This window comes from Geotrypetes seraphini, chromosome 2, assembly GCF_902459505.1.
Source record: "Geotrypetes seraphini chromosome 2, aGeoSer1.1, whole genome shotgun sequence".
Lineage (NCBI taxonomy): Eukaryota > Metazoa > Chordata > Amphibia > Gymnophiona > Dermophiidae > Geotrypetes > Geotrypetes seraphini.
Genome location: NC_047085.1, coordinates 71,588,032 through 71,600,706, shown reverse-complemented (window position 1 = coordinate 71,600,706; position 12,675 = coordinate 71,588,032). Strand labels below are relative to the sequence as shown.

At 40.4% G+C, this 12,675-nt stretch overlaps 1 protein-coding gene across 2 annotated transcripts in view; it reads left to right on the top strand.

The window, feature by feature from the left end:
* The window catches only part of CPQ (carboxypeptidase Q), a 366,663-nt gene that overhangs the window by 97,557 nt on the left and 256,431 nt on the right, over positions 1-12,675 (top strand). For both annotated transcript variants that reach the window (XM_033934451.1, XM_033934454.1), the window contains one exon: positions 5,582-6,032. In XM_033934451.1, the coding sequence (XP_033790342.1) occupies positions 5,603-6,032 (430 nt within the window). In that variant the 5' untranslated portion in view covers positions 5,582-5,602. The remainder of the gene's footprint in view (positions 1-5,581; positions 6,033-12,675) is intronic.

Below are 12,675 nucleotides of genomic sequence, written 5' to 3'. Positions count from 1 at the left end.
GTAAGTATTCTTAGGGGTTGCTTTGGGACTCTCCTTAGCAGGCTTAAGTTTTAACCTCATTTTCCTCTTCTGGCAAGGCTTCCTCGCTAGGAACAGGGGCAGCCCTGTACACATTTAAGTTGCTGTGTTGCCTCCACTGATATTTTCCATGTTCACAATTGTACAATGGATGCACCCACTGCCCCTAGCATTCCTGCATGTGTTTTAGAAAAGGCTCTACATTAACAGATCCTTTTCTACAATATCATCATAACAAGTATTAATTTCAATGTCTTCATTCTATATAAAATATCCTTCACATGTAAGGATGTGAGTATCTCTAAACTTGGGAGTCACCCATTTGTGTGCCTGATTCAGTTCTGCTTATCAACGCACAAAGCCTTGTTGGTCACATGAAACAAGATGTTTTCCATTCACAGCAAGATCGATCAGGTACAGTCCCTCCCCCTCCTTGAGAAATGCTTTCGTTCTCGAGCTTGAAGCCACTATAACTGGGAAGGATTGTATATGCTCAAAATGTTACACTTGAGTTCTAAGTTCTAGAAGACCTGTTCCGTCCTGGTAAGATGATGACATAATCTCACTTGTAGGCCTGATGAATCCTGCTATGGAAAACATCTGTTACAGATTAGCAACAATACTTTATATTTGGTTGTGATTAAGTGAAAGAAAAGTGTGGCAAACTGTTGTAGCCTGTGAAATGAAAAGTGTAATAAAGTCATGAATGTAAGCGTGAATTCTGTTCTGATTCCCCACTATTTATGTATGCAGGTATGAACGGTCTAGTTTGCAAAAAAGTGCGGCAGACTGTTTTTTTTTGCCTCAACAGATAGATAATGATTTTGAGGTAATCATGATTCATTTACTAGAATGTGTCTTTTTAAATTCTATTTTTAAAGGTATTCATACATGAAAGAGAGGATTATTAAAGTTATGAATGTACGAGTTAGTTTCTTTAAGAGCACTGATTTTAGAATGTACTGGTATGAATGCCATGTTTGTCAAATAGTGTGGCAGGTAGCCTTGCTTCAATGGACGGAAAATGATCTTGAGTTATTACTTGTTTACAAAAGAGTTGCCCTTGACTACATTACAGACTCTGCCTGATTGCTTGTGTTGTCTAGGAGCTGTGTGCAGGAATATTTTAGGACTTAAAAAAAATGTGTTTAATGTCCTGTTGATGGTAGTAGGCTTTTCAAAGTCTAATTTCCTAATGCTAGTACGGGGACAATAAGGGAGTGATTTTGCAAAAGAGTTTTGATGTCTGAGATGGCTTTTCAAAACAAGTTATGAATGTATAAGTTGGAGTGGTAAAAGGAAGGTGTGTAGTTACTTGATCCCTATGTAGGCATGTTCAGATTTTGGGCAAAGCATGAGGGGGAGGGGGCACAATTTATGCAATTTTTTTAATTAATTAAAAATATTTAGAATCTGCCTATCAAGCCTTCTAGGTAGAGCACAAATAACAATAAAAAAGTCATCACAAACAACCCCCCTCTTTTACATAATAGTGTGGGCCGACGTGGTAAATGCTCTGATGCCCCCAAAGGATTGAATGGGTGTTGGAGCATTTTCTGTGTGGCACTCGCTCAAGCAGGTTGTAAAAGAGACCCAAAATAACAATGATAAAATCTATAATAAAACTTAAACATGAATACTCTGCAGATCTTTCTCCTTTATTATATACACAAAATTTTCTCTCCTTCAAAAATGATTTAAACCATTTGAACACTGTTCATGTTAACCTGATAGATCTCAAATGGTTTAGCAGAACAGTATGATTGAGTGTATCCAAAGTGGCTGAAATATCCAGTTACCAACCAATATCTTTAACCTTTTTTCAAATCTGACTTGTACTACATCAAGAAGTGAAATTAGCAATGCTTCAATGTCACGGTGCTGTCTGAAACAAATTGGTAATTGTCCAAAATCGCATGCACCAATACAAATTCCAGTAACTGTTCATAATCTACTCTTTCAATTAATGTGGAGGGTTTTTTCTTATATGACGTCTAAATCTGAGTTTAGATGGTTTGCAGAATACGCACAAAAATACAGTACCAAACATGGCCGCCTTCAAAACTACAAAAACATCTTTCTTGTTTTTTCAAAAATAGAAATGTTTGTGCTCGGTGCATCTATTTTTTTGAAATATTTACAAAAAAACACATCCAAAAGAAAAATGCACAAAACAAGCCATTGGGATGTGGCATTTAATTGTTATTAAAACAGGTCTAGCCCCAGATGTCCAAATTGTGCCCTGGACGTATTCTTAAATGTTTGATTATGGCAGAAAAATGTCCGTCATATGCCCACACACTTCCCCAGAGGTCACTACCTTCTACCCCCTAAAGATGTGAATGAAACAGTATATATCAGCCTGTATGATGGCTTCAGATGTTATGACCAGTCTTATTATTTTATTTATTTATTTCGATTTATATCCCGTTCTCCCAGTAGCTCAGAACGGCCTACAAGCAAACATTCACAGTGGTGCATATTTGGACAGTACAAAGATTATACAGTAGTCCAAGTACGGGGATTATACAGCAATTTAAGTACAGGTTAAGAGAGGACTATAGAGTAATTTAAGTAGAGGTTCAGGATGGAGGGGAGAAGGACGGAGGAGTTTAAAGGGTAGATCACAGTTGTCATTTTAGTTGATGAGGAGGGTCTTTACCGCTTTCCGGAAGGTCATCAATGAGTTCTGTGATCTGAGTTGCGGTGGGAGTTGGTTCCAGAGTTGGGGGATGATGAAGTGGCTGTAGGAGCGTTTGCGGGTGGTTTCCGACAGGAGAGACCTTCCTGGGGGGATGCATAGGCGTTTCTCCATTTCCGAGCGGAGGGGGGCAGGTGGGAGTGTACAGGGTTAGCTTGGATTCTAAGTAGGCTGGAGTGGTGGCGTAAATTCTTTTATGTGCTATTACCAGGCCTTGAATGCGCAGCATTGGTTAATCGGAAGCCAGTGCTCTTCGCGGAGGGCTGGGGAGATGGGGTCATGGTAGTTGAGGCTGTGCAGGAGGCGGATTGCCGCATTTTGTACCCGCTGGACGCAGCAAACAGGTTTCTGGAGTAGCCTGGTGGGTGGTGTAGTGAATTATGAAGATGGGAACTCAAACCCATATCCCACTCTAACTATTACATTTATGGTGGAATATGTGAGCTTTCCAAAACCTACCCAAATCCCACTGTACCCACATATAGGTGACACCTGTAGGCATACAGGCTATTGGTGTGGTGTATAGTTGAGTCCAGTAGGGCTCGCCATTGAATATAAAGGGGTGAAGGTGAGATGTGTACATGGACCTTTATATGATGTTCCTCCTAGGGTACTACTTTGATGGGATGTCTGTGTGGCCGGTCTACTAAGAATGCTGTCCCCTCCTACTAATGGCTTGTTTTGTGCGATTTTCTTTTAGACTTTTGTTTTTTTTAATGGTTCAAAAAGATCAATGCACTGTGGATGAACACATCTGAGAAATGGCCATTTTTGAAACAAACAGATGTTTTTATGATTTGAAAATTGTCATGTTCGCTAATGGATTTTTGTGCATGTTCCACAAAAAGTCTAAACTCAGATTTAGACACCACATCGAAAATACCTCTCATAGACACCCATGTGCTTATTATTTTCCAAAGAGTTTAATGTGGATGACAAAGAAAGGTTTAGAGAGCTCACATATGGTATATTTGTTTCAGTCCAGTTGCTCCCACTTTGTGGAATATGCTTCCTTTGTAAATCTGCTCAGAATCTTCATTTCAACATTTTAAGGAGAAACAGAGAAAAATTAAGTCAAATTAAGACCACAGGGCCTATCCATTCATACCATCTGTAGAAATCTTGTCCCAAGCTTTCTTGAATTCAGAAACAGCCTTTTGTTTCCACAATCTCCATTGGGAGGCCATTTCACATATTTACAACCCTTTCTATGAAGCAGTATTTTCTCAGGTTATTTCTGAGTCTATCCCCTTTCATCTTCATCTTATGTCCCCCATTTCAGAGTTTCCTTTCGATTGCAATTTTCAATGGTTTTGTGAGTCCTTTTAGAGTACCACCATGTTTGATTGTTGGAACGGACAGTCTATTATGGTGGGAGAGTTTATGACCTTGTTATATGAATATCCTTACATTTGGAATTGTTGGGGAAATATAAAAGATTAATAAAGTTTGCTTTGTTTTTAAATTTTTGTTTGTGATGTCACCACCTTTTTCTTGATATTTTATAAACAAGCTACACATTCAGTGACTTTTGACAAAATACATAGGAAAAAGCCATGTAAGGGTGTGTTAAGACCATTTTTTTAACTGATTAAGTTCTGGCTCTGCCCTGGCTCCACCCCTGGGCTACCCTAACAATAATAGAACATTACCTGGGTGGTTAAGTTAATATTTAGCATCACTAACCATTTAAATGTTGCTGAATTCTGGTGGATTCCCAGTTCAGTGGGGTAAAATTGGGCAGGAACCTCTCTTGACCAGTTAAACCATTTTGAATATCAGGATCTTAAGCTACATGATGCCTCCATCAGTGGCGTAGCTAGAACCGAATGTGGCCCAGGCAGATAAACTGAAATGGGACCCCCATAAAAAACCATCACTTTCTACATAGTAGGGCAGGGAAAGGGGAAGAGAAGATGCACATTTCTTAATGCTTTGGTCCTAGTGTTTCTTTTCTGCTTTTCTGGGTTTTTTCCTCTCTCCAGGGTCCACTGTTCTTTTGATATTTCTTCTCTTTGTCCATCCATCTTTCTTGTGTGCCGCTATCTGTCCTATCCAGTATGATGGTCCAAAGAGTTAACACATTTTGTTGGTCCTCAAGGCTAAATTTATTCCTTTATATAAAAATGAAAAACATACAAATTTTGACTTAAAACAAAGTTTAGGGGTCATCCCACCTCGCTGTTTTTAAAAACTACTGCTAAGTTTAATAGTATATTGAAATTCTTTTGCACTTGACATATAATCAGTGGTCTATGACACAAGATCTGTCTTTGATACAGAAGGAAACTTCTTTCAGTGGCTGGCCACTAGTGTTGCCCGATTTAGGGAAAAATTTTCAATTCGATTCAGCCTATTGAATTGATTTTTCGATTTGATTTCATTTTCCTGCCCAATTGGGTGTTTTTTTCAAATGGTTGATTTATTTTGTAGCCTCTTCATCCACCCCACCCCCTTTGCCCTCTCCTACCCACGCTGGTGCTTTGGTACAAACAAAAAAGACTTTTCCTCTCTAAAATTATTTTTCTACCTTTTTGTTGTCTGGTCATTATTCAGATCATGTTGGTCCTAGGCTCTGGTTTCTGTTTGTCTTCGCTTGACAGGGTCTCCTGCCCATTTGACGTTTTCTTCTTTCTCTGTGCTCACCACCCAGATTTTATACAATAATTTATACAGTATTTAAATCTTAGTAGTATTTAATTCAGTATAATGCTAAGTTATATTTTATGGTGCTTTTGATCTTTGTAGTTCATTTCAAGGTGCTGTTAACTGACCTAGCAGGTCGGAATTATAGTGGTCTATTAATACTGACAGTTGTAAAGTAACCTGTTTTCTTTTTTCTTTTTCCCCCTCCTCTAACAGAGCATACTACATGAGTGAAAGATGAAGCTAGAGTACTTTTCTCTTCCATTTGCATTTGCCATTCTCCTTTTATCTGGATGTATTGGGAAACACATCCACAAAAATGTCAGGACTTTTGAAGATATTAAAAAAGAAATATGTGGCTATTCTAGTATTGCCAGTGCTATCATTGACCTCGCTGTTCATGGAAAGGCCCAGAACAGATCGTATGACCGGCTTGCACTTTTTGTTGACACCATAGGAAACAGAATGAGTGGCTCCAAAAACCTAGATCTGGCCATCAAATACATGTACAATGCTCTGCAAAAGGATGGCTTGGATAATGTCCATTTGGAACCAGTAAAAGTGCCTCACTGGGAAAGGGGTGAAGAATTTGCCATGATGCTGGAGCCAAGGAACCAAAGCATTTCTATTTTAGGACTGGGAAGTAGCATTGGAACCCCTCCACAAGGTAATTTCTCTCTCTCTCTAAAATGTCTGCACAATTGTAGATTATTTAAATGCATGTGACCATCTCTGGAAAAAAGGTAACTAAAATCACCAGAGATAAAAAAAAATGTGGTTTTAATGAATTCTGTTTGATCAAACAATTTGTAATACTACTACTATTAATTATTTCTATAGCGCTCCCGGATGCACGCAGCGCTGTATAGAGTCACAAAGAATAAGAAAACGGTCCCTACTCGAAACAAGCAAGACAGACAAACAGGATGCCATGGATACAGTTAAGGGGAATGGGGAATGGTTAATCAGCTGGCTGGGTTGGAGGGCAGAGGAGTTGGGTTAAGGATTGAAAGCTATATCAAAAAGGTGGGTTTTCAGTCTGCTTTTAAACAAAGGAAGGAGCTTGACTGACAAACTCAGGTAATTCCTACTACTGTCCAAAACACATATTTTTATGTGAAAAAAGTTATAGAAGTTCAAATGTAGCTTTTTCAGACTTCTTATGGACCCATGACATGAAAGATTGGCCATTCTCAACATTTTGATTCTGCTACTTTAGTCACCTTTCCCCAGAGACAAATGCATATGTGTTTAAAACAGATTTTAAGAAATTGAGCAGTCAGGTGACTCAGAGAATATGCTGCCTAATCTTAGGAACCAAATAGAGCAGATGCTATTAAATCATAAAAGAATGTGCCACTATTATCTTTGCTTGATTAGAATGTGGTTACTTTGAAGTGCCTGGAATAGGCACATGGGATCTCTTAGAGAGAGGAAGAGATAATGGTTACTGCGGACGGGCAGACTGGATGGGCCATTTGGCCTTTATCTGCCATCATGTTTCTGTGCTTCTCTGTTTCCATTTTTAAGGCACGGATACTGATTCAGATCTAATGGAAACGCATAGCTTAATGACTATACTAGCAAACTCAGAATGATGATATACAAATACTACTGTAAGTTATTGAATATCCCATATCTATTTGATGCTTCCACTTCATTGTGAGTTTGTATTTTGTTGTGCTTACATAATATGATAGCATGGATGTATGACTTTATTGGACATGGTATTTTGGATGGGCCTGAGTCCAAAGTGGGTGAGCACACAGTTTCCCCTCCCATGCTTTCTGCCGCACCCCTGTACCAATGACCCTCCCCCCCCCAAAAAAAAAAAAAAAATAGCTGAACTGGTGGGAATCCCTAAGCTCCACCAGTTAGAAGAGGTCCTTTGATAGACAGAACAGGTAATTCCCCTACTTGCTGCAGTCCTTGTGCTGCTGCTGTAGGCGCATTTCCCCTCCCACACATGCATCATGCATGTGTGAAAACTGAGCATGGGGGGAGGGTGCAGCGGCAATGTGTGGACAGTGCCACCAGCTACACCAAGAAGGGGAATGACCTGTTCTGGCCACTGGAGGAGCTCTTATCTTAGGGATCCCTGCCAGCCATTAACAAAGGTGCCAGAAGGTGGGCCTGGGCCCACCTGTGGCTAAGCCAAAGCCAGGGATATACCTGCATCTGTTATACTGTATATATGTTATTCCAGATGTTTCAGTAAAATCCAGACTGAGTTATGTACATCTTTCTGCATATGTTCACCTCTCATGTCATACTTTACTACATCTTTGACTAATATATAACTTTCTAACATAGTTAAAACAGTGTGTAATGCCTTCTTGGTACCTCCATCCCTTCTGGTTTCAAGGAGGGTGGAGTGTGAAGAGGAAAATACTCTTCTTATGTTTTTTTTGTTCATGTGAGACAGGAAGAGGATTCCTTTCAAGAGCTTACTTTCAGTGCACACTCCTTCTGCAGTCACCGCACACTTATCTTAAAGAAGCTGCATTTCAGTCAAGGTTTTGCTAGTAGAAAAACTCTTTACTGTAATAGATAATAAAGCTCACATGTCATTCTTTCCTCATGGGTGTTAGATATAATCTTCCTTCTAATTAAATGATGCATTTAGGGTCTACAGATGTGAGGTCCACAGCCTCGGCACCCTGAGGTTGTAGGTTCAAATCCCTCGCTGCTCCTTATGACCCTGGACAAGTCATTTAATCCCCCCATTGTCCCAGGTATACTAGATAGAGTTTGAGCCCATTGAGACAGATAGGAAAATATGATAAAGTACCTGGATGTAAAAATCACTTAGGATATAATAGGATATAAGTGGTATATAAATAAAATAAATAAATAAAATATTGGATATGGAGGTGAAATGAGAACTTCATATTGTTTCCTGCCCTGTTTATCTCCCCCTCCCCCCCCCCTTAACACCAGCTCTGCTGAATAGGGCACAGAAGTGCTAGGGCTACTAGGAGCGCAGGGCCTGTGAGACTTCCCCTATTACCCCTGCCCAAGACCATCCCCTTTAAAAGTATTTTTTTTCTGTGTCCCTATCCCTATGCTCCCTCTATGACCAGCATCCCCTCTCTGTGTCTCTGTCCTGTCTCTGTGTCTCTGTCATTTCCCATGCCCATATTCTTCCTTCTCTCTTCCTTTCCTCTTACACCCCTACCCTGGCATCAACATTTCTCCCTTTCCCTCTCATTCTCCTGCTACTCCCCCTCCCATGGGCCAGCATCTTTCCTTTTCACATGCTAAATTCTCTCCCCTCCCCATCCTCCATAGTCTAACATTTCAAGCGTCTCTCCCCTCTTCTTGGCCTGGGTCAACCCCCCTCCCCAGTCTAGCATTTCTCCTCCTCCTCCCCTCTCTCTATCCCCCCCCCTTTTCTACCCCTTTGGGGATCCAGCATCTTTCTGTGTCTCCATCTCCCTGTGTGGATCTAGCCTTTCTGCTCATTCCTCCTCTTCCATGCATGTGGATCTGGCGTCTCTCCAATCCCGTTCCCTTCTCCTCTCCCTTCTCCCCCTCTCCCTCTCACTACATGGATCCAACATCTCCATTCCTCCCTTCTCCACAGCTCTCCCAAAGTGGCGGTGGCTGACCAGCATAAGCAATGTTGTAAACATTCTGCCTGAAGTCTGTCCTGCTGGGGTCTTTCCTCTGCTGCAACTGCCTACAGGAAGTGACTTCATAGGAAGCAGATGTGGCAGAAGAGAGGTCCTAGTGGAGCCGACCTCAAGAATTCTATTTACAGAGCTGCTCTTGCTGGCCAGCCACCGTCACTTTGGGAAGACTGCAGGGAGGAGAAGAACAGAGAAGCCAGACCTATGTGGTGAGTGGGAGAGAGGAACAGGACAGAGAGAGCAAAGGGCAACCCTCATAGTTCAGTGTGAGTGTGGGAGATGATCCACTAAAAGTGGAATTCTTGACAGCTCTGGTGTCCGATAGTAGTTTGTTTGAGGAAACTGCTCAGAGATATGCACCAGGTCTTCTCTTTCATAAGTTTTAGTATACCTTTATTTTTTTGTGTTTTAATTTTTTTCATAGGGAAATTGTTCTTTTCTTTTGTCTGTAATTCACATTAGCCTTGGTTCATTCTGATTTATGTTACTTTATCGTCATGATTTCTGAGCAAATCATTAATTGCATGTAAGTGCAATTGAATATGCTAGATTTAGAGAACAAGTTGTATGATGGCTGTTTTAACATTTACTTTGAATGAGGGGCTGCTAAAAAGTTTTCAGCCCAACCAAGAAGAGAATGATGTGGAGCCATGGAACTTACAAGTTATCCCACACTTTTCTTAACATTTTTCATTTAATTTCGTATCATTGAAATGAAAAGTGTCAAGAAAAGTGTGGAATAACTTGTAAGTTTCATGGCTCCACATCATTCTCTTTCTTGGTTGGATTGAGAACTTTTCTGCGCCCCCCTCGTAATGTACAAAGGATATGTTGAGCATTGCTTAGAAATGTAATCATCATGCATTCCAAGTTTTCAGTAATAAATTTACAGCACTTTTAGTGACTGAAATCTGTTTCTGATGACCTGATCCAAGTCTGCTATGTGACGCCTAATATGATATGAGTACAAGTGTTATAAATTAAAGCATCATGAAATATTATTCATGATGTCTGCTTGCAATAAATCTAGTTTAAAATGATGACATTCTGTAAAATGTATATTTGCATGTATTTTTCATTTGTTCTTTAAATGATAGTATAGAGCTACCTAGTAATTGAGCATTAGAATTTTATTACAGATATGGGGGCCCCAAAAATACTGGTTGTGATATCTGGTACTAATATAAATGTTTGTATCTTCAGCTTAAAAAGGCAAAGTGTAGAACGTTCATAAACATTGTTTATGTTGCATCTTACACCAAATTGTATCTTATGAGTTCTGAGCTACCTGTTGGGTATTAATTACTTTTTGAAACGTGTCCTTTTTGTCTTCTTTTCCTGGCGATATAATTTCCTCCCTAGCATGAATCTAGTGGTCTGATCTAGTGGAATGTGATATTCCTTTTCTTACAAGACGAGCAAGCTTTCTGGCTTTTCATCTGCTAGTCTCTTAATTTGGAGGTAATCAAGTGGGCAACTAGAGAGAGAGAGGCAAATATCCTCAAGCTGAAAAGTCTTGTACTCCTTGGCAGCATAAGTGAACACAAAGGCACAGATTCTGTAAATGGCGCCTAGATTACTGCGCCTAGCCCACTGTCTTTCAAACGTTTTGTTAGCTCCGGCACATTAAATGGAGCAAATGTTTTTCATGGCACATTATAATTGAAATTATAAAATTGCAAAACCGACAAAAAAATTTAATTAGAGAGTTATTTATTTATTTAATTAAAGTTCTTTAAGCTATGTATGGGTAATCGTAACAACGGTGAAACTAAAGTAAATAGAATTGCTAATCAAGTTAGGTTTAGAACTCAACTCTCTTCTAGCTGGAAAAACCCATGTGGTGTTCCCCAGTGATCTCTACTCTCACCCACATTATTTAATGTTTCTCTTTCATCGTTAGGCTTGTGTTTGAGTAATCTGGATATAAGATTGTTCAGCTATGCTGACAACATCACAATTGTTATTCCATGTAACTCAGTTCTGTCCCAGATTACCGCCAAAATTGAGACTGTAATGGAAAGGATGAATTTTTGGATGCAGCAATTTAAACTCAAACTCAATTCTGATAAAACAAAGATTTTTGTAGCGTCACCTAGTAAAATTTCTCACAAACTCTCCATTAATATAAATTCAACATCGTACGTAATTCTTCCAATGATTAAAATATTAGGAATCCTTTTGGATTAACATCTCATTATGAAAACTCAGATAGATGCAGTGGTACGTAAAAGTTATTTCACTTTATGGAGATTACGATCAATTAGACCTTATTTTGATTTTTCTGCCTTTAAACTACTTGCTCAATCATTATTACTGAATCTTCTTGATTATCGTAACATTGTCTATCTGACAATTACCAAGAAAGAACTGGCGAGATTATTACTGATATAAAATACAGCAGTTAGACTGATGTACGGTTTGAAGAAATATGATCATGTTGCGTAATTCTTTTGCGAGCTGCATTGGCTGCCTATGGAGGCCCGGGTTCTGTTCAAGCTGGGTTGTTTCTGTTACAAGGCTCTATATGGTACAGCCCCTATCTACCTACTCAATAGATTTTCCATAGCTACATACAAACATAGCAGAAAAACTCATGCTTCGTTTAATTTTCCTTATGTACAGGGTTGCAAAAGTAAAAAATTTCTTAATCATACTTTAGCGTTTCAGGCAGCTTTCCATGACAAAGAATTCCGATCATTGTTGCTCACAGCTCATTCTTATAAACACTTCAGAAAACAGTTGAAGACTTATCTTTTTCTACATACTTGACTAATTAACTCATTCTGTTCCATGGGTCATATTTACTGTTAATAATCTTTTGTAAACTGTGTTGAACTTATGGTTATGCGGTTAATAAGTACGATGTTATGTTATATTACATTTCATCATCCACCATCTGCAGTTCTCTTTTTTTATTTATTTTCTGTCAGAGCCATAGGCATTGGAATGGTTTGACCACAGGGGCCGTGGCCTCCCCCAAAATTGCCATTTACTCTCTGGTGGTCCAGAGGTGCTAAACTGGTTGGTCGCAGCTGGTTTCTTCAGCCAGAGCGGCAATGAGCGGGAGCGTGCTTTGGCGCTCCTGCTCGGCACTCAGTGGCTTCTTTGACTGGCTCCTGCAAATTCTCGTGATTCACGAGAATTTGCGGGAGCCAATCAAAGAAGCTGTTGAGTGTCAAGCAAGAGTGTCAAAGCGCGCTCCCACTCATTGCTGCTTAGCGGCAGAAGAAACCAGCTACGATTGGCCAAGTTAACAGTGGGCTCCTGCCCACTGCACCTCTGGACCACCAGGCCAGAGGAGGTAGGATGATGAAGCAGGGTGCAGAGCGATCGTGCGAGGGAAGAGGCTGGCAGCAGAGTCAAACAGTGGGGGGGGGGGGGGGGTGGCTGGGTGCAGAGCCTGACAGGAGTGGTGGCTGGGTGCAGAGTCTCGGAGGGGAGGGGGCTGGGTGCAGAGTCTGACGGGGAGGGAGGGGGGCTGGGTACAGAACCTGACAAGAAGAGGCTGGGTGCAGGGGGTAGAGAGGAGAGAGATTCCAGGCTATGGGAAGGAGAGTAGAAAGATGCCAGACCATATGAGGAGGAAGACAGTGATGTCTGACCATGGGAGAGGGGTCTGATGGTGTATAGGAATGGAGGGAAAGGGGAGACAGAGGGAGGAAATGTTGCACAGCG